Source organism: Gallinula chloropus (genome assembly GCF_964237585.1).
Source record: "Gallinula chloropus genome assembly, chromosome: 1".
NCBI lineage: Eukaryota > Metazoa > Chordata > Aves > Gruiformes > Rallidae > Gallinula > Gallinula chloropus.
In genome coordinates this window covers 182,257,290-182,283,841 of record NC_140085.1, presented here as the reverse complement: position 1 = coordinate 182,283,841, position 26,552 = coordinate 182,257,290, and the positions used below count along the sequence as shown (strand labels likewise).

Sequence of the window (26,552 nt, the reverse complement as noted above, 5' to 3'; positions counted from 1 at the left end):
ATTTTAGATACCTCTTTTAACCTGAGATGCCCCAGAGCTACCTCTCCCTTGTATCTCAGGAGGCACATCTGGCTAACTCTGGCATGGGCATCTGCTGGAAGAAGGTGTGTGCCACCTCCAATGACTGGAAAATCCTCAATGGATGTCTCCTTAATCTGCCTTGACCAGATTTTGAAGACAAAAAAAGTACAAGACCGGGAAAACATGGATGTAGGATCCAAAGCTATGAAGCAAGCCTGAATTATTTATCACCCTATGACCCAGAAGAGCGGAGACTTCAGTCCGTCTTGCTGGGTCATTTGGATACAGTCCCCCACCTCTTCATTGCCCAGGCCCCCCTCCTCCATGGGGTGAGACAGGAGCAGCACAACCTGTTTTGTCAGGGCTCATCTGCACTCCTAGAAGCTGCTCACACTTTGACAAGAATGCAGCAAGTCTGTCTCCTTCCAGCTGCCTGTCTGTCTGTCTCTCCTTCTAACGTCTCCATGCATGTGTCTCCATATCTGCTTTAAAGTGGTTGGACTGGGAAAAAAAGGCCTCTTGTGACTCTAGCAGGCTCCAAGGGAGGTCTCCAGCATCCTGATTACAAACTAGCACTGGAGCTGAGAGCACACTAAGGAGATTAAAGGGTGACACCGGCGCTGCCGCTGGTCTGCGTTGCTGACTGCGGCTTCCCCCGGCTGTGTGAGGGTCTGGAAGCAGAACGCCAGCCTGCAGAGCATGACCAGAGGCAGCCTCTCAGGCAGGCTCCCCGGCAAATGAGAAACTCCCCAGGTCTTACAACCTTCTCAGAATTAGAAGCTGCTGAACGAGCTGCTGCCTGGGCTCTCAGCAGGAAAAGGAGCCTCCTCCATCCATCACTACCGGCACTTGGTGCTTTTTCTCTCTTGCACAAGGCAACCAAGGCAGCTACAGTCCATCCACCCTGTACACGAGTATGGCCCGGGGCAGCAGAACTCTGCGCTGGGCACCGTGTTGGGCTGGCAATTGCAAGCAATACATCCTTATGGTAATGTGGGCACCAGGCAGCCACTCTGAATAGGAAATTATGGCAGTTACTTTATCTAATAACAGCATGAAAATGTAAAGTGTCTCTATTGAGCTGCTGGCTTGCTGGTGAGAGTTAAAGGAGATGCTCTCTCGGGTGTAACATTTGCAGAGAGAAGTGGCATGAGATACTGCTGTAAACTCTCGTGATAATAAGCGAGCAGAGGAAGGGAGAGCATACCAGACACAGAGATGTGAAGGGCCAAAATTAAGAAGGTGGAGGCAGCAACCTTTTTCCCTAGGCAGCAAATGTTCCCCAAGGAGAAGTGAAGAATTCATCTTGACCCAGCAACCGGAAAACTCATGTAGTGCTAATAATAGTGTAGGAAGGATGGCTCTGAAAGGATTAAGATGAACACCTCTTGGCGTATCAGTGTCCTTCAAGACCAGAGGGAAGCGTAAGTTTCTGCCCAAGGGAGGTGAGCAGGAAAAGCTCAGCTCACCAGCCGTGCACTGACGGCTCTCTACAAGTGGCTGGGGGTGCAGAAATGACTTTTGCCCTGCGGCAGATGGGGGGGACGTGGCGCGAACGTCGACGGTGTGCATCCCAGTTACTGCAGCAGCGGTGATGGAAGTGCAGCACGGCAAAGTAGTGCTGAGGGCCACAGCCACTCATGGTTGGAGGCGAGCTGCCCAGAGGGAGGAGGAAGGCAGCGCTGAGGAAGTGTTGGGAAGAACATCAGAACTGTGAAACTGGTTCCAGTTCGGCAAATTCCATCTTCTCCCTAGTTTTGAAAGATTATCTTACATATATCACTGATATCTTAATTGTCATGCTGTTTAACTACTTTAAAGGCTGCTTTTGATAATGCTTGCCCAATAAAAGCTGTCCATTTGAGAAAATGAAAATTGCTGGGACATTAAAGATCAGTTTCTGCTTAAAGGATTCGTACAATTCCAGTGAACTTATTGCTTGTATTGCTGCATGGTGTCAAAATGGACTTTTAAAAAAACATATTTGGCAAAATAATTCACCACAAATGCAGAACTTAGGTAAAGCCAACAACTTTTGACAGCACTTTGCTTTTGGGGAAAAAGAAAGATAATTTTTTAAAAAAGAAAAAAAGATTCCCTGATGTTCTCCCACAAGATGAGGGGAGGGACTACCTCCTTCTTCCAGGGACTTTTGTGGTTCTCCTCCCTGCCCGTAGGCAGCTGAGTCTCCCACATGGCTGTGATGAAGTGGTGTGAAATCTGCCCTGAGAACAAAGAAGAGGTGTGGGAATGGGGTCCCAAAGGAGTGGATGTGTCACGCCCGTAACCAGCTCACCCTGTTGTGAGCCAGTTGGGTCATTTTGCTTCTGCTCTCACCAATAGAGAGGAGCAGATCAGGCTCGAGGAGAGACGAGGACAAGGCAGAGAAAATGCATAGAGACACTGCAAGAGCAGTCTGCTGCTGGGCAAGGAAGGAGCTTTGCACTATCTGTCTATTGGGTTTTCTGAAGGAGGTTTTAGTCAAAAACTGTGTCTTCACATGGAGGAAGTCTGTGATGGCAGAGGCTGCTCCAGCTCAGCAAGGGAAGGCACAAGGACTTAATGCAGAGAGAAGCTTGTGCAGAAAAGTAATTCTGATCTGAAATATAATAAAAAATGCTAGTGGTGAAGATAAATAACCTTTGGAAGAACTTGCCAGGAGGTGCCACTGATGTCTTTCCCAGAAAACTTCAAAGCCAGGCTTTTCAGAAAGGATGGTCTCCAACCGAAGAACAGAGCAGGCAGTATGAAGTGACATGGGCTTTACAGGGGGCAAATTGGAGGGCTGCAGCCCTCCTCCCCACTTCAAAAATTGCTCGGATTCCCTAGGGATGTGCCCTCCAATACCCCAATACAACATTTGTATGTGCTGAGGGAGTACCAGGGGAATGGACAGCAGGTGGTGGGCCCTGCCTACAAGTCAATCTGGAATGCTGTCTCCTGTAGTCACTGCTGGGAACAGGGAGCTGGGATGGAGGGACCATTGCACTGAGCTGGTGAGACATTTCTTATGTTCTTCCTTAAAAGTTCTGATGGAAAACAGAGGAAAAATTATAACTAACAGTGCAAAGACCTCTCCAAAAAACCTGCCGTGACACCCAGGAGAGCAGAGACTTCTCATATTAAGTCTGCATCCAAAGGATGTAGAAAACTGCCTGATGTCCCAGCCAGGTCAGGGGAAATGCATCCTCAGTGTGCCCCATTCCCTGCAAGCCTACAAAAGGAGATGGGCTGATGTGCTCAGATGTACTCGCCAGAGAGGTGCCTCATTGACGTAGGTCCTGCTCCTCCAACCCCTGGCCAGGCTCAGATGTTGGCTAGAAGGTGTAAGGGACCTGGTTAAATGACCAAGTTGCATCCTTAAAAGGCAGGGCTCAGGATGTAAAGGGGGTCCTTGTCTGCCCTCAGGGCACAGGGAAGTATAAATAGTGGAAACAGAGTACATCCTGAATCAGCCAACACTGCCGAGCTCCCTAACAGCAGTCAGCCACAGGGACACACAACCAGCCTGGTAAGCTGCCTGAATGGATACTAATGATGGCCAGCACAGCATCTGCCTCTCCTGTCCCTGGGACACAGACTAGTGCTGATGTTGTCTGAGGCAAGTTCTGTTTCCCCCATGGCTCTTGGCAATTGCATTGGGTTTGCATGACAAGGTTTTGGTAGTGGGAAGGCTGCAGGGGTGGCTTCTGCAAGAAGCTGCTAGAAGCTTCACCAGGTCCAATAGAGCCAATGCCAGATGGCTCCAAGATGGACCCACTTCTGACCATGGCTGAAACAATCAGCAACAGTGACTGCACCTCTGGGATAACATATTTTAAAAGGGAGGGGTGAGGAAAGGAGCAGCAGCTTTTGTATCCAGAGAAGGGAGTGAGAAGATGTAAGAAACTGTACAGACACCAAGGCCAGTGAAGAAGGTGGGGAAGAGGTGTTCCAGGTGCCAGAGCAGAGATTTCCCTTTGGTGTCTGATGGGGTAGGAAAGGAGAAAGGGCATGTAGGAAAGTCACCCCCAAAAGTACCCTGTCAGAAAGATAAAGAAATCTGGTTGAAACCCAAGCCCTGCAATTTAACATTGAGTTTGGACTGAGCAATGCATCCCCCTCGCTGTCATCCAGCCAAATCACATGGTGCCTGGACACCCACAGTTTCCCATGAGCATCTCCCTTTCACCTCAGCAGCTCAGACCAAAAGCAAAGTGGGAAAACTAGAAAGCTATCACAGTGGCAACCAGTTTTTATGTTTAGTTTATCCTATTATCATGCTAACCTGATGCACCTGCAGCAGCAGCTGAGCTGCTGGACCATTACAATCTCATGTATATCCCAGTGACGCCACTACAGCTGCTGATTTGGCAAAATCTGGACCCTAATGAAGATATAGCCTACAGCCTTTTGCCACATCATATCTGCATGACACAGAACTAATTATCTGGGAAATAAGAGCTACTGTCACTAGAAATTTTCAACTAGTAGTTAAATGGTGTTCATCAAGTGCCCCTTGTGCATGGACTTGTTCCTCCTCTCTGGCTGCATCTGTACAGCTCAATAATGCTGTTGAGGACCTGCTCCATGGTTTGGTACCAGCTGCACACCTGCACCTCCATACCAGACCATGCAGCTGAGCTTTTGCTTGCCAGCTGCCACGGCTTGGTGGAAATAGGGTCCCTTGTCGAGCCGGTGCCAAGTTCTGTGTTGGAATATTGCTGGTGGGGAGATGGTCCTCAGAAGGCCACATGCAGAAAGCACAGATCTGTATGTGGATTTAGGCACAGCAAAGGTCCCTTGCTCACCCTTGAAGGTGGTCTTTCCTTTGCAAGAGTGACAACCCTTTTTGTATGCCACCTCAACGGCCAGGATGCATATTCATGTTGAAGATGTCCCTGAGTGCCTGTGAGGTCAGGGACACCTCCCCTGCCCCCGCTCAGGAAGGCAGATGGGTCTCAGGGGTGCTGGTCCATGGCACTGCCAGAGCCCCGAAGCTGGCTGGACAGCAGGGATGAGGGGTGCTGTCTCTGCTGCCTCCAGATGTGGTCGTGCCTCACAAGCCAAGGCATTCAGTTGAGTCAACCAGGCAAATGGAAATAATCCCATGGGATTTTGGTGGTGATAACCAGTGTAAATAGCAAGGACCTTTTCCTCATTTAAGGTTTTGATGACAGAATACTTGCACTGATACCTTGCAGAATGGAATTTCCTGGTATGAAGTGTTTGTGCAGCTCCCAGACACAAACCAGGAAGAAATAAATAATAAATAGCTGGATGCTTACAGTTACTTTGGGAACAGAGAAAAGGATACATGTAAGCAAATCAATTCACTCGCTTGTCCTCAAGTCTGTCTGAAAATATTCTCAAAGTGTCTCTCAGCGCTGCAAAAATTATCTCCTGTTCTCATTTACAAGCAAATTTTAAGAACCAAGAGATACATATTCCTCCTGTCTGTAATGCTTTTTTCTGGGGTAGGAGATGTGTCATCAGCTGTTCCAGCATTCACAATTTCCCACTTATTTATCTACTCAGGCCTCCTTTTTTCTTTCTTTTTTTTCTTTTTTTTTTTTTACACACAAGCTCTCTGCAGTCTGGCAGAGCCAGTATTGCAGTATTGATTTAGGAAGAAGCTGCTGTGACAATCCAGTACCGGGCTGAAGCCCACACTGTACCAGGGCTGCTGTGTCCGGGGCAGCAGCCCCACCCCCATCACAGGCCCCACATTTAAAAAGAAGAAGAAAAAAAAAAAAAAACCACAAGAAAAAGGGGAAAGAAAAAAAAATAAGAAAGCAAAGTACTTTTATCTGTTCTGCTTTGAAGGGAAAAAGGATTACCAAGACTGTATAAGCCATCTAAATACTTAGCTAGCAAGCCTAAATAGCACCCTGATAGGAAGTTCTGGCAGAGAGCTAATTAAATTAACCCCCTTTGATTTATTAACGAGCAGAGCAACATATCACACAGGATTGTCCCATGAAATGAATGTGCTTTCTGACTCCCTGGGCTGCTTCGGCGCAGTCACCTCCCAGAAAACAGGTTATGGGGACTCAAGTTTAATGAGACTCAATGGCTCGCGAAGGATCCCTGCCCACCAACAGAGATGCACACTGGTAGCAGTACCCAAAAGCATGCTATTTTCCTTGCACTTCCCTAATTCCTTTTTAATGCTTAGGACAATCTAATGGCTAATTAGTAATTTCCTGCCCACCGATATGCAGATGAATGACAAGCAAAAGCCTTCTGCATGTTTAATTATTCTGTTGATTTAGAAGCTGCTTCTCCCTCAGTGCAAGTTTCTCTCTGTGTGTGCTCTCATGCATCATGTATTTCATTATTTTTAGAAGCATGGTCTGTGCCTTTTTATGCTTTCATAGCTCCAGCATCCAGCAATTGCTACGTTTTGCGTCCAGCGGACCTGATCCACCCAGCCGGTGTAAGTCAGGAAAACCCCGCTGACTTTACATGGAGCTATTCCAAGTTACACCAGACCTGAGACCTGACCTTTCCTATTTTTAGTGGTGATGGGAAACGTTATTGGAGCACCAGCACCCTTGTGAAGTAGCAGAATGTAAAATTCAGAAAACTTCAGAGCGGTGAAAATCTAAATCAAAGCCTGCAAACGCACAGACGTGAATCTATTTATATAGCGAGCTCTACTTCTGCTTAACCCCTGCAAGGAACTGTAACTCTCTTTGCATATCTGATTTTTCACCCTCAGCAAAACACAGTCTACTCAATCTATTTTCACTACTTTCTAACAGTTTCACAGGTGGGTTTCATCTCTACACCTTTCATTTAGCTTCGGTATCCGAGCGCTCTTTTGCTAAATTAAGGCAATTAATAAATAGAGATGTTAAGCAATCAATTTTGCCTGCGTATCTCCACAGCCTTACGTATGACTGGCTGTAATCACAAGATAAATGCAATGTGCTGATGTATGGTAATGTTCAATAATACATTCTCCACCAGGCTCAATTCATCAGGGAGTTTCTGGAGGGGAGGCATTCGTTATTGGCTGTCTCCGGACCTCAAGGATAACATTTCTGTCCTTTCCATTGGCCGCCCCGCTGCTGCAAGCCTCTTCCCGTCTTATTTTGATGATGAATATGAAGGCATGCTAAGCCGTGCCGGAGCGTAGCTCTCACCCACTGCACTCCCTCCCTGGGCTCAAGGACTCAGGGGCTCCCTCGCCGCTTCCCTTGCCCCACCGCCAGCAGCAGCAGAAGCAGCAGCAGCGGCGGCGGCGGCAGCAACGCCAAAAGTTGTGATGCTTTTCTTCACCCAGTGCTTTGGGGCTGTGTTAGATCTTATTCACCTGCGGTTTCAGCACTACAAGGCAAAGAGGGTTTTCTCAGCTGCCGGGCAACTCGTCTGCGTCGTCAACCCAACGCACAGCCTGAAGGTGAGTGAAAGAGATTTTTCCTCTCTTCTGACATCTTGTCGCCTTCCCCGCCACACCACCGCCGGTGTTTCTCCGCAGGGAATGAGACGATGCTCTGGCAGCAAGGGGAGAGTTGCTGTTAACACACTGCAGCTCTGGCAGAGAGGATGTTTGCATTGTCTGGCTGCGTGATTCCTTTCGGAGCGAAGGAGCAGCAACCCGCTGCTCCGAGTGATCGTGGGAAGTCGCTGCTCTCCCTCCCCAAAGTTTCCTCATCCCTTTCGCTTGTGTTGCATGTTGCAAGCATCTGGAAAAACGATTGGAAAAGTTAGCTGGATGAATTAACATCCCTTTTTGGTGGAAGGATGCTGGGTGGTCTCCCGGGCTGACATCGAAGCACAGCGGGATGCTGCCAGTCGGTGGGGAGCAGGGAGATGGTGGGGGGCGGGGGGGGAGTGTGTGGTGGCAGCAGAGGGGTCTCCAGCTGCTGGTCTTGTTTGCTTTTTCAAGTGAAAAAGGCTGTTTCTGTCTCCTGAGGGGAATCTGAACACATTCCTCTGGTGCTGAAACTGTCCTTAAGCTGTTTGCAAGGTGATTCTATTTTGGGCAGGAGAATACATTTTGCCTTAATGCAAAACTATTTATAGTCCCCGTAAAAGCGTTTCTCTTGCTCACACAGTTCTGGATTTTTACTGACAAAGTGTCAACAGCTCTGTCTATACCAGAGCCCTGACATTTGTTCGTAGAAAAAGAACAGCAGGGGGAGAAAGCGACTGGGAGGCTTTAATTACTTTATCACAGTCATGAATGACCAACTTTAACAAAGTGGCTCCTCTTTTGTGGGAAGTCCTTATGAACCTGACTTGTGATACCGCTACGCTAGCTCACCACAAGCTTGGAAATCAATTTAATTCAGGACAACTTATCTTTGTCTCCACTGGGGTCCCTGCAAGGAACTTGGTGAGGATGAAGGGAGCATCTTTCCTGGGCTGTAGGTTCCTGGAAGGTCCATTGATGGGGTAAATCCCTCTTCGGGGCAGCATCCCCCCAGAAGAGGCAGTTTTCCTGGAGTTATATTTCCAGTGTCAGGCTGTGGTCAGACAGGGAGAGGTAGTTTCTAGCAGGGCACCAGCTTCAAGATGATTTCCCCAAAAGACTGTGCTCAGCCTGGTAAGCACTCACAGCTGGAGCAGGCACTCCCAGGGACAGATTGCTAGGGTTTGGTATCGCCTCTCCCAGCATCACGTTCCTCTGCCAACACAAGCTATTTAAGAAACATTCAGCCCTGTCATTTTCTGAAAGCATCTGGCCATCCAAATAGATAAAAGAAATAGGTACATTCCTAAGTATGGGGAGATTTTGTAAGTGAAGGTTTCTGTGTTCGAACCCTTTTATGCGACCATCTCCTCCTAGGTTCATCTACAATTTTAATTGTAAAAAAAAAAAAAGTCAGAAAAAAGGTTATTGAAGGTCACAACACAATTTCAGTGCCAGTGGCACTGTCTGATGAGGTCCCAGAAGCACATAGAGGGGTGTCCACTGACCTGCTTGACTGGTATCTAGAACTAGCCCTGAATTTATTTATCAGTGCAGGTTTTTGAGTTGCAGATTTGCTATTGTGGGAGCTGCAGCATTTTACCTTTGAGCATACAAAAAAAAAAAAAAAAAAAAAAAAGTTGATGCTGCTGCTGCTTTCTGCTAAACACAAAGGGCATTTCAGCTTATTAAAACTTTTCACTGCTCAGACCCAAAGCCCAGCAGAGAGACGAGCAATCTTGGTACTGTCTTGGCAGCTTTTGAGAGTAGGCACTGGATTCAAAACTCTCTTGGAAACAAATGGGAGCCTCTAGGAAACAGGTTTGATGTGTCAATGAAGCCCTAGTGGGAGTCATCTGCACATGGGTGGGAATTGCTCCTGTGATAGGGTTGTAGTGGGAACCTGACGGCACGTTTCCCACACAGGCATGTTGAGACACCAGGCAGATGGACAAGCTGACAATAAATCTCTCTGCTCTGGAAAAAAAACCTCTCTGACTGTCAAGTGAAATATGCTTTGAAGGTACCCCTGAGCTCCCCAGCTCACACCCAGCTGGGTAAATACAGTGGGCTTTAGCTCTGATCTGCTCTCAGTCAGTTTGGTTTCCCACCAGCTGTGTAAGGAATGTATCCTCACTTCATGACAGCACCCAGAAGAGACAAGCGTGTCAGACTCCTTTGTGCCCAGCATGGTGCTTACTGGTGCCCACCCACAGGTGATAGGAACCTGTGGGCTAATGCAGCTGTCTCTGAGGGAGAAACTTTGCCCCACCTGCTCTGGCCTGAAGACCTCTCCTCTGGCAGAGAGGTGGTCACCTCCAGACAGCAAGGGACTTTGTTTGTTGTCAGACACAAATCAGATTAACCTGCTTCTCAGGGTACTTGTTTCTCCCCAAGGAATGCATGGGGAGGTTGTGGTTGCTGCCTCCAGCAGCCTGCAACAGAGACTTCTGAAGCTGGGACGGGGAATTTTCCCCCCAAACTGTCCTGCATGTTAAACAACACCTGAGGGACCATTAAAAATGAAATGGCTGAATGTATTTGGGGGTTGGATTTGATGATCTCTGGAGGTCCCTTCCAACCCCTAAAATTCTGTGAATCTGTGAATATTCCTCTGTGGTGGTTTACAGTGTTATGACTACTTTGATGTTTCATAGTCTATTATTTCTAGCTGGGTCACTTCAACTGTAACATTTTGTTGACAGCCCCCAAATCTCTCTTAACAATTGACAAGTGGAGTGAAAACTGTATTAAGGTTTGTGGTCGATGAATACAAGACTGCTAGGAAACAAGCGCTAGGAGCAATGTCGTTCCTGTCCCTTCCCTTAGAGGCTGAAATGTTTGTGCTTACTCCAAAATTGTAAGCTCTTTGCAAAGAGATTATTTCATTCTGTATCTCCACAGCAGCCAGGCGAGAGGGCTCCTGGCTGGCTGGTGCAAATGATAAATGACAGGCATCATATTCTGGTGTGATTATGTACGTTGACATCCCTCGCATTGAGGTCAGGTCCTCAATCAGTGCCAATGCACGTAAGTCTATTAAAGTCAAATTGCAGCAGGACCTCTGTTCTCAATCTTTGCATCCAAGGGAGGGCTCAGAGGCGGTGGTGGGATCCAGCCCACCCCAAGCACATATGTCATCATGTTGGTGATGACATATGTGCTGTCAAAGATTTGGCGTCACGTGAAGCACTGGGTGAGCAGCGGAGGGTAGGAGAGCCCTGGTACCCTCCAGGGAAAGGTTACACCAGCTTCTGCTGTCACAGACACATAGCTAGATCGAGGGGGGCCTTCAGTAAAGTTATGTCAGCATGTTGTCACCACAGTCACAGCCTGGACCTCTGACCGTGACAAAAACCTGCCACTTACCTCTTCTTTTAGGAGAGGTCCAGAGGTTGGCAGAGAAGCACATGCTTAGAAAAAAACCCGCGTCTTTCTTCCCCCTGAAAGGCTCGTTAACTGGGAAGGCTGATGAGCAATTCAGTCTATCTTAAAGGAGAAGATGGTTAAGAGTGTCAGCACAGACACCTCTATTGATCTGCTGCTATTTTCCCTGTGCACGACAGGCTGACACGGCTGACTCTAAACAAGGAAAGATAATTTGGTGGCTATCCCCCTCTGTTTCACCCCTTTAGCAGGGGTATGAATAGGGTGTGTTTGTGGGGGGGTTGTTTTGGAGCCTCTTTGTCCTCCTTGCTCTCTGCTCTTTGTCCTCTCGTGATCTTTCCCGGGCATGGCAGCGGCACCTTGTGATGCTGTGCTATGCTGGGATCAAAATTCACTTGCAAAGCAGAGAAAACCACATATTTACTGCACTTCCATAGGTCACCTTCCTTCTCGATGGCATTTTATGCATTACCTTGTAACCCGTCTTCCCTCCAATGTGCGGTTGCCCTGACACCCTGAAGATGCACAGCCAGGCAGTGGACATCCCCAGCCAAGTGTCTGGTCCTTCCAAGACCATATTGATTAGAGGAGCACTGCTTTATGCTGCTGGCCACAGGCCCAGCGTGCAGGGGAAACTTTTAGGGTGTTCTGTGTGTGTGGAAGAGAACAGCAGGGTTTGCTGGTCCCTGCTGAGATGAAGCCTCGTGAATTCCTCTGCATTTACCCCCTGTTAATAACAATACTCCCCAGAACTTCTAGTTGTGCTCTGGGGAGAAGGTGAAGGTGGGTATCATATCTTCACCCTTTAGCTGGCATCAGTCCCTGTCCTAAAAACTGGCCATATGCAGCATGAGACTGCAGTGCAATCACAGCCCAAGCAAGTGCTGATGCCTTGCAAGGTGCTGTGTACGGCTGGGTAAAACAGATCTTCTTCATTCAAGGAGTTACTAGATTATTACACACAACTTTAACTCTTTGGAGACTGTGAAAATTGTCCTTGCAAAGAGTAAAAAACGTGTGCTTCCGATGTTCTTGTGAAACCCACCCATTTCCATCTCTGTAGGACTTCAAGGAACTGGTTGAATTACAAAAAGCAGCATATTTAAAGGAGGGCATAAATAGTTCAGTTGTACACTCAGAAAGGGTTGTAGCACGATTTATGAGGCCAGGCTGTCTTCCAGCTATTTCTTAAAGCAACAAGCAAATCTGCTCCGAGTTAGGGAAGGATTTGAATCCTGTTACAACAGTTTGGCTCTGCACGCAGTGGCCAGCCAAATAGCCTTGTAATCCACTTTCTCCCCAGCAGGATTAAAGTGCCATGGTGCATTATAGCCCCATGAGATTTATTTATTTATTTATTTGCTGTAAGGGAGGAGAGAGACTGCAACCTGCTGCTGGCAGCCCCATAACATTCTCTTCCACCCTCTCAGCCCTCAAATCTCCCACATGGGGTTGTGATTCTGGGAGCCCAAATCATGTTTGGCCCCAGTGTTCAGCAAGATCATGCGGTGAGAGGGGCTACAAACCCCCCTGCTGCCTGCAAACCTGGGCTCCTGGTCAGGTGCTTGGGTCCCCTCCCAGCTGTGGGACTGGGCTCTGTGAGCATGGGGCACCTCAGACTTTCAAATCCTTTGGTAGGGATGCGGACAACAGCAAGCAGCACTGCTTTGCCACCCCTCCTTCAGCCCTGCCTGTGTTTGAAGTTCTTTCAGTGGGAAAAACTGGAGACCAAGTTGACTGGAAGCACCTCAGGTTCCTCTGTCCATGTGTCCGTGGCTGCTTACAGATGTGACCTTAATGGTGCTCTGCAGAGTGGAGGCAGGGCACACTCTGACAGCTCTCCCTGGGGGCTCTCCATCTGCTGATGCTGCTGCCTGGTCCCAGGAGCTAACCTCTCCTAAAACCCATTAACCTTGAGCCCACAGACCCCCACACAGGCAAAACCCACAGGGCCACTCCATGGGACATCACAGGCTTTGCTCCAAGCATGCTGCAACACCGGGTGTTATCCCAGGAGACTGAGCATGGTCTCCCAGGCTGACAATTACAGTGTCTCCTCAGTGGAGGGAGAGAGAAGGGAAGAGCTGCTACCTCAGAAGTTTCTTGTGAATATGCTCCGGCATCCTTCTCCCCATCCCATATCCAAATGCACTGTGGAAAATTAATTAATGCTGTTAACTGGCCCTGCCTATCATGCTACAGCTCCAGAGACAGGATGAAGTGGGTCGAGTCTTTTCCTTCCCACGTTTGATTTTGAGGGTGAATTTCAATAGTAAACCTGACCTCATTGCAGGATGTGTCCAGTCAGATGTAATCAATGGAAGAGGATGCTGTTATTTTAATATTAGAGAAATGCCTCTCCCCTTGACAGGGTGTTTGACAGCAGGGTGAGCAGTAGCCATCAGACACTGCTGCATATCACTTTGTAATCTCTGGTACAGCTCACTACATCAAGAATTTCTCGGTGCAGCCCTTTGGGTTAGACATAACAGTGCAGATCCCTCCCTCAGGAGAAATACTGTCCCAAAGCAATTGCTGTGGCTAGCACATGGGGTGCAGAGGAAAGAGGGATGTGTTAATACAAGCCTTGATTACATGAAATGAGTGATGAGGTCTCAGTCTGCTTCCCAGCAGATGTAAGTCACCCTCTGACATTCCTGCAATAAGAACTCTGAGGTTCTCAAGAAACTGAGTTTAAAGGAAGCACAGCAGACCCCAGACACTCTGATAAAGTGAGGGAAAAGAACTGCTGTGACTGTGCCCTGTCTCACCAGGACCTTTTGCTGCTTCACGTGCCCATTATCCTTGTCCTGTGAGAGAGGAGCATGGGGGGACACAGCCAGCTCTTCTGGCTATAGAAGGTTGGGGCAGCAAGGACTGCTGCTCCCTTGCCTCAGTGGAAGCAATGACCATGGGAGTGATGACTGCGATGGGCTGGCCCCATCACCTCTCTCTCAGTGGCATTGCCACAGACACATGTGGCAGGGCACGGCACAGCATGGTGCAGAGCCATGGTCCTTCTGGGAGCTGCTGGAGGTGGGTGCCAGGAAGCAGACAAGCCACAGAAAAGGAGTTAATTCTTTTGGAGAGCTGAACAAGATTTAGGAATATGCTGGGACAACTTTGATGTGATTTCTGCAACAGAGGCAAGCTGAGTTGAGCTGCCATCTGGGTCCAGCTTCTGATGGATCTGTGGAGAACCTGGGCCCAAAGTCTCCCCTTGGATCTGGCTGAACATGGCGGCAACTTCCCTGCCAACTTCTGTATGCATGCACTGCATTTGGAAATGTTGAGACATTAAGCACCTAATCTGACTGCGTTATTTTTCTTTCTTTCCATAGCTTGCCTCTTTTCGTTAAGTACCTTTCCTTCTGTGCTATTGTTCACTCTCATCCTGCCATTCTCTGCAGTAACAATGTCTTAAGGCAGAAGATTCTCCCCATTTGTCATTCAATAACCTAATTTGGGGGTTTTTACTCCCACTAAGGAAAGCATCAATAACTTCATTGCAACTTTGCATCTCTTATTTTCCTCTAAGTTCTTTCAGAGGAAATCTCAACTGCTCAATTCTCAGCTTGTTTGGTGCCACCAGTTTCCCTATCAACAGATGAAATCCCGCTTTAAAACGATTGCCAGCAAGACAAGGAGATCTACAAGAAGCAGTAAAACAGTGCTGTCATCACCACTTGTGGATGCAACTGGCAAGGAAGCCCAGGTGCCTCACATGCCTCCAAAACCTAATTGCCACTGTGCACTGGATCAGGACTTGAGCAGGCAGGTCCTGCTGGAGGTGTCACAGCTGCCTGTTGTGCACCCAGCACAGTGACCTGTGACCGTGACCTCCTCACCAGCACTGAAAAAAAGATAATATCTTCCCTCTGCTTCAGTGTGGCAAAGCAAAGCCACTTTCAGCAGGGATTTAAGGTGATGGTCTGGTGTGTGCACTGTGGAAGTGGGCACACGTCCCTTCTGCTTCCATGTTGCGGAAGCAAGCAGCTGGGCAGGGCAGTGGCCTCAAATGCATTTCACAGCATCCCATGAAGCTCTTATCCCTAGGGATTGCTGAGGGCTGTGCTGAATGGAGACATTTCAGTCGTGCATAGAGTTCTCCTGAAAACTGCTCTGTGTGACCTGCTGCTAATAGCTGCCTGCAATACTCCTGCTCGGCTCTCTCACAGCGTTCTCCTCCAAAGAGAGAAAAGCATCCTGGCACTGCCAATAAATTGCCTGACACATACACAGTGTACAATTTGAAGCACTTTTATTTATTTAGAGGCATTTCTGAGCATCTTATGTAACATGAATGGATTTATCTTTAGCTCTCCCCCTTTGGTTTCAGCAGAAACTTGAAAGCATCACTGGGGGAGAACAGCAGAGACCTCTGAGTACTCTGCCTGTCTATTTTGGTACACATTTTTTAAAAGGTAGAAATATTTGAAACAACTTTGGAAAGGAATTAATCAGTTGTTCCCACAGCAGGTGAAGTGCTTTCAGTTCTAGTATTTTCTTCCTTAGCAATTTCATTCTGAGCTGAATTAAACTGAAACCCCTTTTCCTTCCGGATTGGTCTCCCCAGTAAAAAATAAACCATTTGCACAGCCTTAGTAATGCTACCTGCATTTTACACATGGAAATATTAAGCTCCAGAGTGGCTGGCAAACCACCCATTCACACCTGGAAAATACTTGGTACAGAAGAGTCACAAGTCCTTGTGAATATCGTAAACACAAGATCACACACCCTCTCACATCAAACGCCAGCTGAAATGGAAAGAGAACCAGGGAAATGGAGCATAAATGAGACAGAAAAAGATGAAATCGGCAACATCCCCTAGTGCAGAAAACAAACACTATAGATAAGCAAAGAGGCGGATGCTACAGAGCAGAAAACCACATCAGCAGAGGATGAAAATGTTCTTCCTCTCTTAGGGACTGCCATGTGGAAAATAAGCAAAGTAATAAGTGTGGAAATGGAGTAAATAGCCATCACACAAGGATTATGCAGGGCAGCTGGGGTAAGGGGACAGCTAAGGTCACCTTTGGGCCTTGCAGAATGAGGGGCTGAAATGGAAGGGGCAGGATGGCAGCAAGTGGGGTGATGACAGTAGTGCCCCAAACTTGGCAAGACCACGCAGGGGGTCAGTGTCAGGCATGTGCACAGACTAAAAAACATGCATATTTTGCAGGATAAGATCCTTTTCCAGACATATTGATTCTAAAAATTATCAAACTCGATAGAGAAAAAGGCTATGAAAAACCTGCTGGAGTCCAGAAAACTTACCCATCTCTTTGAATAGTGCTGGAGAAGATTGAAGACACCTTCCTTTTTAATAGGGAAGAGATCCTGGATGTCTCATTGCTGTGTCACAACATTTACTCAGATGAGGATCCCTGTTGCACACAGGGATGTGTTATTTCTGCTGGTCGGACACCCATGGTGTGAAAAGGAGCATTACAGACCAGTGGGGCAGGCTTTGCCTGTGGGGCAATACTTTGAGTTCCCTACTTGTATCACCTGAGATCTGAGGACATCTCTGTGGTGCGGAACCTTTTGGAGTCTAAGATCAGTGAGATGAATTGTCTTCAAAGGATGGCTGGTTTTTTTGGCACTGACAAGCAAGCAAGCCAGAAGATCAGCTTAGAATGGATATGTAATTTTAGTCTAGCTGACTAAGATGAAATGAACCCCATAGATACTCTGCATTTCAATTCACTTATGCAAAAGAAAACTCAATTGGATAATGGTCTTCTTATGGTAAATCCAGAAAGTTTTCGGCACAGTAACACCAAATATTATATTCACTACTATTTTATACAGAGCAAGGTAAGACAATCTTTTTTCCACTCCTCAAAAGCAAGCTTGGAGAGTCCAGACAGAGCAGGGAAAAAACACAATCTGGCAACATAGCCTAAGGGTGGAAGCTTTTAATTTATTTCTACTGGAAGGAACTTCTCATCTAGAAAAAGGTAGGGAGGAAGTCTTTGGGTGAGTTAATAACAGAGAATTTTTGGCAAAGCAAGTAAATAAATGATTGTCACTGTTGTGAGGACAGAGGGACACAAGGATGGACAAAGGGGCAAGCTGGACATGAGCCAGCAATGTACACTTGTGGCAAAGGCCAACCTCATCCTTGGCTCTGTTAATGGAACTAATCAGTAGGAGTGTAACTGGTGAGTCCGCATCCAGTACCAAGCATATCTGGGGTTGCCCACTAAAAGAAAGGCACTGACAACAGAGATGAGCCCAGTGAAAGACACCGAGCTGGTCAGGATGCTAGAACATGGGATGGAGGAGGAGAGGCTGAGGGTTGCACTCGCTCAGGGTGAAGAAGAGAAGGGAATTACTGTCTACAATTAACTAATGGGACTGTATAGTGATAACAGAGCCAGACTCTTCCCACATATGGACACTGGAAGGACAAGGACCAGACATAAAGTGAAATAATGGATATTTTTACTAGATATGAAGCAAAAAGTCATTCTCATGCAAGTGGTGAGGCAATAGCACATGTTGCCCAGAGAGGTTCTGCCATCTGAGTGCTGGAAGATCCTAAAGCCTGAGCAACCTGGTCTATTTTTGAAGTTGACTGCCCTTTGAGCAGTGGTTAGACAACAAGACATATCTGAAAATAATTAAGAAGGCAGACAGACACATGGGACACACTCTGGAAGCCAAGGATCATCACAGGAGACTGGAGATACACCAGTTACACAAATAATGGTAATTTAAACTCATCAGAAATACAAATCCTTACTGTAGTCCAAAGCCCAAGGATATTACCAGCTAATGAAACTGGTCTGGGTTGGAAAGAGGGTCACTGGGGCAGATGATGGATGGCAAAAGAGAGTAAGAAGTACTTCAAAATATGATTTGGGATAAGGAACCTTACTGGTAACTACAAACAATATGAAATAAGCTCTGAAGGGGAGAGGACAGATTATTCAACATTTATCAGTGAAGTATTTGCACCATGGCACAAGAGTAAATGTGTTCTTATAGAGCGCTGAGGGGAGAAAATAACATGGAGCAAGTGATGTGGAGCAAATAATCCACTCAGAAATACCTGCCTTTCACTCTCCTCGTGGGATGGACTCCAGCAGAACAAACTTTCCTGAGGTTTATTCAATTAACTGCTTCATGATTACTTTCCCCCTACGGCAGGATCCCTAATGCTTCAGACTCACTTTTTGGCATGAGAGCACGAGAGCTCTGTTAATTAGCTATGTGAAGAGGTACAAAGCAGAGAGGCTACTTAGGCAGTGTTGCTTCTGTTCTCTGCCTGGATTCTAGGTCTGATCCCAAGCTGGATGGAGTTTGTTTCTTTTCAACTTTCATCAGTGAAAGCCAGAGGTGATTTAGGATGAAATAGCATCACTAAAGGTGAGGAAATGCCAATTTACCTGGACTTTTTAGTCCAGTTTGCAGACGAAGTCTGCAGGTGACCTGTATGTTTTTTGGAGCAGCTTACATCCCACATGACATTGTTGTTCCCCTAAAAGCTGTCACTACCCTAGTGCAGGAGCAGCAGAGAGGGAGATAAAGCTTGGTCCTCATGCCACCTCCAACTGATTTCACAGGTCTTTGTGGGCTTACTAAAAGAGTTGGCATTGGTATGTCAGGCTGAGGAGGCAGCTGAAATGCAGACACAAGCAGTATCCCATACAAGTATTTCCCTCAAGACAAATACATGGGCTTAGGCCTCTCATTATCTGTGCTTTTGGGAGTGGGTGCAAAGGCACATTTTCCATGGCCACACACCAACCTCACCAGAATGCAAACTCAAAGAAGGCAGGAGCTAGCAGGAGCATGTTCCTTAAAAAATAGGGATGTGTTTACTTGCAGGCAATTTTTGGCTAAGCCCAGCTCAAGATTTAAGATGTGGCAGGAGAACAGACACGAGTGCTTGTACTAATTCACCACCACTTCATCTGGTTCTGCCCTTACAACTGGAATCTTTCGTCCAATTGCAATTCCTGCCTAGAATCTCAGAGGTCTAAATCATGTGGGAAATAGCACACAGCTTTAAAAATAAAACAAAACTTTTGCTGGTTTTCTTCTGCCACAGAGGATATTTGAAAAACTGAGACTCGAAAAATGTTAAGGTCACGCAAGATTGCACAAACATAACCACTGGTTTGTAAATAACTGATTATAAAGACTGGCTTTTCTTTCAGGCTGTTGGTAAAAGATGAAGGCACTATCAGAAAACAGATCTGAAGCCAGCTTAATCTCCAGAAGTCTCACAAGGCAACTGGAGATAATTTAGTGTTGCAGCTAAATGCAAGCTTACTGGTGAGGCATCTCTTAATAATTTTTAAGCTTTTAATGATTTTTTAATAATAAGCCAGTGGTTGGAAAACAACATCCCAGTTCACAAATAAATCCAGGCTGCATCTGGGTATTTTGCTTATTTGCTGCTTTAACTAAAGCAACTTTAATTTGCCAGAGGCCAATCAACAGCCTATAGCAAGGAGAACTCAGTCTGATGAAGCAGATGTTGGGGAAAGGAAGACCTTTTCTTTACTCACTCATAGGGAAAATTAATTGATGCCAAAAGCAGCCTTTCAGCATTTTTTTGTAAAAGTAGCTTTTGCTTCTTGGTTTTTACAACATGGGAGAAACTTATAGTAGCTTCTGAGTTGTTTTTCATGAAAAAGGACCTTGATGCTCTCTACAGGCAAGTCACGCAGTGGGTTGCAGCCAGATCCAGTCCTCGCTGACCCGTAATTACAGCTCAGGCACTCAGTAAGACCTGTGCCACCTGGTGCTTGCGAACTGCGGAGCCTTGAAAAACGAGTGAGAACCCAGCCTAGCTCTCTGCAAGCCAGAATTCATGCAGCCTCACTCCAGGTTTGTGGATGATTTGTTTGCACGGTGGTGAAGAACCCTACCTTTTGGTGGGCATCATCAGGTTTCCCCAATGAGCATCCGTTCCTGAGCTCTTGGGCAAAATGGGGCTGAGCTCCCTGGAGATCACTCGGTGATGACTGACCTAATGCTCTGAGCCCAGGCTACAGCAAACAGTGATAGAGAGTTTGCCGTGCTTATCTCTGTACCCAAAACTGCTTTTCCCCTCTGTGTATAAACACAACCTTTGAGCTCACCGACAGCACTGGCAGCTTGCCTGTCTTCTGCCCTGCTCACCCCAGAAGCTGAGGTGCGAGAAAGGATGGAGCCGGGATGCAGCAGAGGCTGGATACGAGCCAGTCTGAGCCTGGGAGCTAAATAGCTGCATTAGGCGGGTGCTGTGCCTGAACTAATAATCCCTGCAGGAGACAGGATCTGTTCACTGCAGCATCCTGCTGAGGCGTTGGGGGTTATCTGCCTCTAAACCTGATGGGCACATCCGTGTGCTGCAGTGGCCCATCACGCCACCGGAGCAGTGTCGGGGTGGGGATCAGCAAACTGGATTGCTCTTGCAGGTGCCTATGCCATTGGTTTCTCCCTCTGTAAATGAGGTGGGGGACAACATTCTCCATCATCGGTTAGGTGGTTTGGGATGGAGGCCAAAATAGTGAAATCTCCCTCTGTAGGTTAAGCTGCTGTGTGTGTGTGGGGGGGACCCATCTGCAAAGCTGGTCAAGTTGCCATAAACACTGTGAAGCTGATGATCCTTTAGGTGTCAACGGGACTTGGGGGGTATACCCTGACAATCTCACGGTCGGGCTGTAAATACCTAAGACTCAAAATGAGGATGCTGAAGCTTAATTGTAGCCACCTAAGTTTATCATTTTTTTACCTTAATCCCTTAATGATGATTATACTGTAAGTAGAAAATATAAAGCATTTTAGGAGCATTAAGTAATACTTAGAGGGGTCATTAATCCGCAGTTAACATGCATCCACCACTGAGAGGGAATGAAGCAATCACACTGCTACAGCATTATGCAGCAGGCTGTCCCTGCCTGCCTTCAGGAGGGACATGAAAGATTACTGCTCCACCTGGGACTGTGGGAAGAGACAGAGGTGAGAGACAGTCTAAGAAAGACACCATGAAGGCTTGTGTACCTCCCTTATCATTGTGCTCTTCTGACAGATCTGCACTAACATCTTGACTTTTGCCTTAACAAAGACAGAAATGTTGATGCCTCTTTTAGCTTCCAACCAGAGTAAAATTCAACCTAGGTCAAGGTATTGCTTCACAAAAATGAGTGTCAGTGCAGCAAATTCAGGTTTTTTAAGTTAGCAAAGGCAAAACTTGTGGCAGGTCACAGAATCACAGAATAGCAGGGGTTGGAAGGGACCTCTGGAGATCATGTAGTTCACCCCCTGTTAAGGCAGGATCCCCTACAGCAGATTTCACAGGCCTGCATCCAGGGAGTTTTTTAGTATCTCCAGAGGAGACTCCACAAACTCTCTGGGCAGCCTGTCCCTGTGCTCTGCCATCCTCACAGTAAAGAAGTTCCTCCTCATGTCCAGGTGGAACTTCCTATATTCAGGTTTATGCCCATTGCCTCTTGTCCTGTGACTGGGCACCAATGAAAAAAGACTCACCCCATCCTCCTGACACCTATTCTTTAGATAATTATAGGTCAATATAAGATAAATCACAACTTATCTATGCTTCATCACACCAATGACACAATTAAAAAAAAAAGGGTGGAGAGAGCAGTATTCACCTGCCTTATCTTCACCAGTAAAGCTTTCTTGGTGGTTCCCCATGCACAATGGTGATCAGGCTGCACTTCATTCAGTCCCAAGCAAGGCGAGTCCCCAGCACTGCAGCAGAGGTAGAAATCACAGTGTCTCCAGTACAACCAGCCAGTCTGAGCTTTAATGTCAGGGGAGGGATATAATCCTTGTAGAAAATGTCCAAAAGTCATACAGCATATAAAAGACCTTGTGACCTTCAGGAGGTTCTTAGCTGGCAGAAAATGCACAGAATTGCAGAACTGTAGAAGTTGGAAGGGACCTCAAGAGATCATCGAGTTGTACTGCCTTTGGATAGGGTAAAACAGGAATGGAGGGGCATGGCAGGCAATAGTAGATGTGCACATACTACGTGGTCAAAGGCAAGGTCTTCCTTTCTATTGCCAGGGAACCTAATTTTCCAGATGCCTGTCACCACTGAAAATGAGTGCTGAGGCTGTCACAGTCCCAAACAAGTTTTTTCAAGCATTATCTTCACTTCCAGTATGCAAGATAAGGCTGAGGCTACTTCTGGGCTGGCTAGTCTATGGGACCTGCTGAACTGCATCTTAGACACAATAACAGGGTCACAGTCAAATCTCAAAAAAAGGTGCACACCCCTTCAGCCCTGGGTGGCTGCTTTAGTGGCAAAGCAAAGAGAGGAGCAAGAGCAGGGAGCCTGCCCTTCTGGTGGGTGGGCTTGTCTCTCAAACTCAGTCCCAGAGCTGAAAGAAAGAAGTGCATGTGTACAAGGGGATAAATCCTTCTCTGGACAAGAGTGGCAGGGATGAGGTGTCCCTCAAGGTCACAAGCATGCAGTTGTGACCTGCAGTTCACACATGGGAAGAAACCTATGGTTTTACATGCAGCATTGGCAGCTGCCCCAAACTTCATGGTCAGGGAATGGCGAGTGTGGATGGGTCATCCTCACAATACAGCAGCTTGCTGCAAATTGGCCACCTCCTTCCTGCTCTGTGCTGTCCTCATTGCTAATGTGGACATATCCTCTCTCTCTCTCTCCTTTAATCCAGAAACTATGCCTGGGGAAGCAGTAAATGCCATACAATGATGCGATGGTCCTGATTTTCCAGAATTTTTATCTAAGCACAATCCATTGATGTTATTTAATTACCATAAAGCAGCTGCCTTACAGCATCCAAAATACATCTATATTTGCCTTAATTTTACAGTATGGTAATTAACTACCAACGACTTATTTAAAATGTATTTACAGAGGGAAATGTCAGAGATGCATCACTTTTTCATGCCCAGTAAATGCACACGCAATAACCAATTTGGTATTTAATTAGCTTGCTTATGAGCTCACCTCTGAGAAAAATTATTTGAGAGACTGTGTTAGCTATAATGCTTAAGCAGGTTCTCAGAGACAGGATGCACCAGCTGCAGGTCAGCAACAATTTTTTGCTTTATTACATTGGGGCATTTTGCTGTTCATACAGGCTTAATGTAGTTATGGCCTTCACATCATTTTTAAGTTAAACTATTAACCACACAGAAAATCAATATGCAATAGAACAACGTTAATTAAGCAAACCATAAATCAGCCCTTCTGTAGACACAGCAGGTACAAAAGACTTTCATAAAACTCCTGGCCTGCCATGATCAAAGGAGAGGAGACTTAACCACGAACAAAACCTTTCTGTGCCCAGATCTGGGTTAAGCAATATATATTACAGAATCACACAGAACCACAGAACCCTAGGGGTTGGAAAGGACCTCAAGAGATCATTGGGTCCAACCCCTCTGCCAAAGCAGGACATATCGCACAGATAGGCATCCATCTTTAATATCTCCAGAGAAGGGGAATATATATATTGTATATATATAAACCAATATTAATTGGGAAGGGAATTTGACTCTGTCAGCACCCTTGACAGTGCAGTCTGTCAAGGGTTCCTACAACTGTAGCTCCCTAGACGAGATGGGAATTGTACAAATCAAATGGCTCCTTTGTTTCTGCATTGTGCTCGGGGATGTAGTTCTCCTGGGAAGTGCAGCAACAATCCCTTGAACAGGGTTCATGCCACCATCCCCTGGGACAGCAGAACTGCCTCTTAGACGCCAGCTGCAGGAGCCACAGGGCATCACATTTGTGTCTTTTTTGGCCTAAATGAAGTGCAAGTCACAAGGCTGAGGATCTGGAACTGTCTGTCGCTGGATTTGTATACCCATGGCACGTTCATCCATCATTAAGGACAAGCATCTGGAGCGAACCTGCAAAGCTGGTGGAACGGACAGGGGTAAGGAGGGATCCTGTTTTGAAACTTTGCTGACATAACACAGGGTGAAGCTTTGGTGAGGGTACAGTGACATTTTCTTGCCTCTCAGGCATAAATTCACATCCTTTAAAGTTCAAAAAGGCTCTTACAGTAACATAACCAGGCTAGCTGCACAAATCCACAGTCAAGATCCTTTCTCAGGAGCTCCCTGATGTCTTTTAGAAAGACCTCTAGGTTAGACACAATGACTTTCATTGATAGAGATCACTTGCCTATGGACAAAATACGGTATTTTTAGAAATGATAGTGTCAGCAGAAAAAAAGGCTACATTTGATTACCTTTGGAAGAGCTTTGGGGAAGCTGGGAAGGGGCTTTACGGTGTTTCCTTTTTCCTGAATGTGAACAAAATAGAAATAGTAGCAACTTGAGATCCCACACAAAAGCCTGGAAATTAAGTATCCTGTCCCTTCTGCTCTGGTGAGCATTGATATCCCCACTGAAACACTGTGTGGGTTGTAAAAAACAGACTACCTTTGCCGGGGTCTGGGGTGGGGAGGGGGGTGGGCAATGAAATAACCCCAGAAATCTCAATTACAGCTGATCAACAGTAAGAGCTTTGCACAGGTTTGATGAGAATCCCCTTCCATGGGATAATTTTTCAATAGCTTTACAATCCACCCGCACTCACTGCATCAGCCTGTTCCCTCCATGCACCTTTCCCCCGTGCTCCTCTCTCTCCCAGTGTTCGCAGGTGCGATTGCAGCTCATCCTGACTGCTGGATCAGCACATCTTGCCCTCTGAGGCTTTGTGAAAGTCACCCCAGCTTGCAAACCTACTGAGTGGTGCTTCAGCACTCTGTTGGAGACAGCGATGCCTGTACACACCTCTTACCCCCACAGCAGAGTCCCAGCTCTCCCCACTGCTTCCCCACAGTAGCCACAGCACCCTCCCTCTACCCCATCTTGTCAGATTGCCCCTTTATTTTTCCCCCCAGTCACATCCTGACCCATCCATCTGGTTTCTCCATCCAGGAGCAGTCAGAGAGCTCTCTCCTGGCAGAGCATCTGCTCTTGCAGGCTCCTGAAGCAGCCTGGCTTATCCCACATCAGGGACATCAGGCTTTCTGCTCCCTCAGCCTTGGGGATACCAGCCTGGCAGTGTTACAATGCCTTAATGCCCCACTTCTAACTGAATATTGAAACTCTCGTTGCGGGGGACTGGATCTTCTTGTATGTCTGTGGTTGGGTTTTGTTGGGTTTTTTTTTTTGCAGTATAGAGTCCATGGCTCATTGGTCTGGAAAATATCATGCTTGTCTTTGGCAAATAGCCAGGTTTTCATAAAATGCTCCTCAAGTAGAAACTCAGGGCCTGCTTATAAATACTGTTACCCATGTTGTAGAGCTGGAAAAAAACAAGGCCTTTCTGAGGTTAAAGCCAAGTCTGCAGAGTCTCCTCTCTTTTCATTAAGGAGGTGTTCATTCTCAGCAATTCTGTGGAACAAGAGATGAAACCTCTTCTGAAGTCAGGGAAAGTCTCAGGGGCTCGGTGCTTACAGGTTCACATCTCCTATCAGCAGAAAGAAGGGACTTTTTTTGAAGTTGATCAAAATACATTTGATTTTTGAAGTCATAGAAAGCCCTTAATTATGCTGTTTTCAGAGATAATCAGTCTAGGCACCTGCCACATAGAAGAAACCAAAATATGGTGCTTAAAAAAGCAACAACAAAAAAAGTAAATGTAAACTGATAGCATTTATAATCCAGAAAAGATGCTTGTTGAAGGACAGACGCTATTCCCTATCTCACAACAAAGTACATGAACCAGAAGCTCTGTGAGGACACTCCAGCTCCTGATAGGGCTTTTCTGCCAGACCAAACAGTCTAGAAAATCAATTAGGAAAGTTACTTTCAAGCCTGTGCTGTATCGTTAAAGATTACGTTGAGTTAGTTATCCAAATCATAGAGAAAATGAAGATGCTGTTGAGTCTCCAGGGGAAGAAGTTCAGATTTCATGCAAGATGCCTTTTGTTTGTCCCTGAGGGCAGCAGCTCCTGGGCATCGCTCTCAGGATGCTGCCTTCCAGCTATGCCTCTGCTGGTGATGGTCACAGAGGGGACACATGCAGCAAACGCCTTCTGCGGATTATTTCAGAGGAAGAGGAAAGATTTGATTGAATTAAATCTGTGGTAGAATTTACTAAATTGCAGCTAAGTCTTATGTCCCTACTTCACAATGGGGAGTGTATTATTTCATTGAGATTTTGGCCACCTTTGGACCTGAACTGGAGAAAAGAGAGTAGAAGAAGAAGCCCTTTCCCTTTGGGTGGATATGGTCATCTCACTGGAACAGGTTGCTCAGGGAGGTGGTGGCTGCCCCCTGCCTGGAGGTGTTCAAGGCCAGGTTGAATGAGGCTTTAGGCAGCCTGGTCTAGTGAGAGGTGTCCCTGCCCATGGCCTGAGAGTTGGGTCTTGATGATCTTTAAGGTCCCTTCCAACCCGAACTATTCTATGATTGTCCCCGTGGGGCAGGTGACAACCCCAGAGCAGATGGATCTCTGGCAGCGTCAGCTCTGAAGCTCAGCATGGGCCTTTGGCTGTTCTGCAAACTGATCTCCCCGGAGAACACGGCAGGGTAATTGTCCCGCGAGTGGTTGAATCTGCATTTTTCTGAACACTCAAATTCGCTACAAAACTGATGATGGTGCAGGGCTTGTATTTTCCTCCTGTCTTTTTCTTCCCTTTAATACAGCAAAGTGGTCTGCTATTAATGGACATGCATCAAACTGCTTGGCACAGCATGTTCGGCACTGAGAGCAGGAAACGATCTTTTCAGGGCCACTGCTAAGAAAACCTGTTGAAGTGTCTTGGGGCAG

General features: G+C 46.7%; 1 protein-coding gene across 1 annotated transcript in view; it reads left to right on the top strand.

Moving 5' to 3' along the window:
- Positions 1–7,143: 7,143 nt before the first annotated feature.
- The window catches only part of SIAH3 (siah E3 ubiquitin protein ligase family member 3), a gene marked incomplete at its 3' end in the record, with an annotated part of 46,312 nt that continues 26,903 nt past the window's right edge, over positions 7,144–26,552 (top strand). Inside the window, exon 1 of the mRNA XM_084279203.1 lies at positions 7,144–7,408. Coding sequence (XP_084135329.1) covers positions 7,274–7,408 — 135 coding nt within the window. The 5' untranslated portion in view covers positions 7,144–7,273. The remainder of the gene's footprint in view (positions 7,409–26,552) is intronic.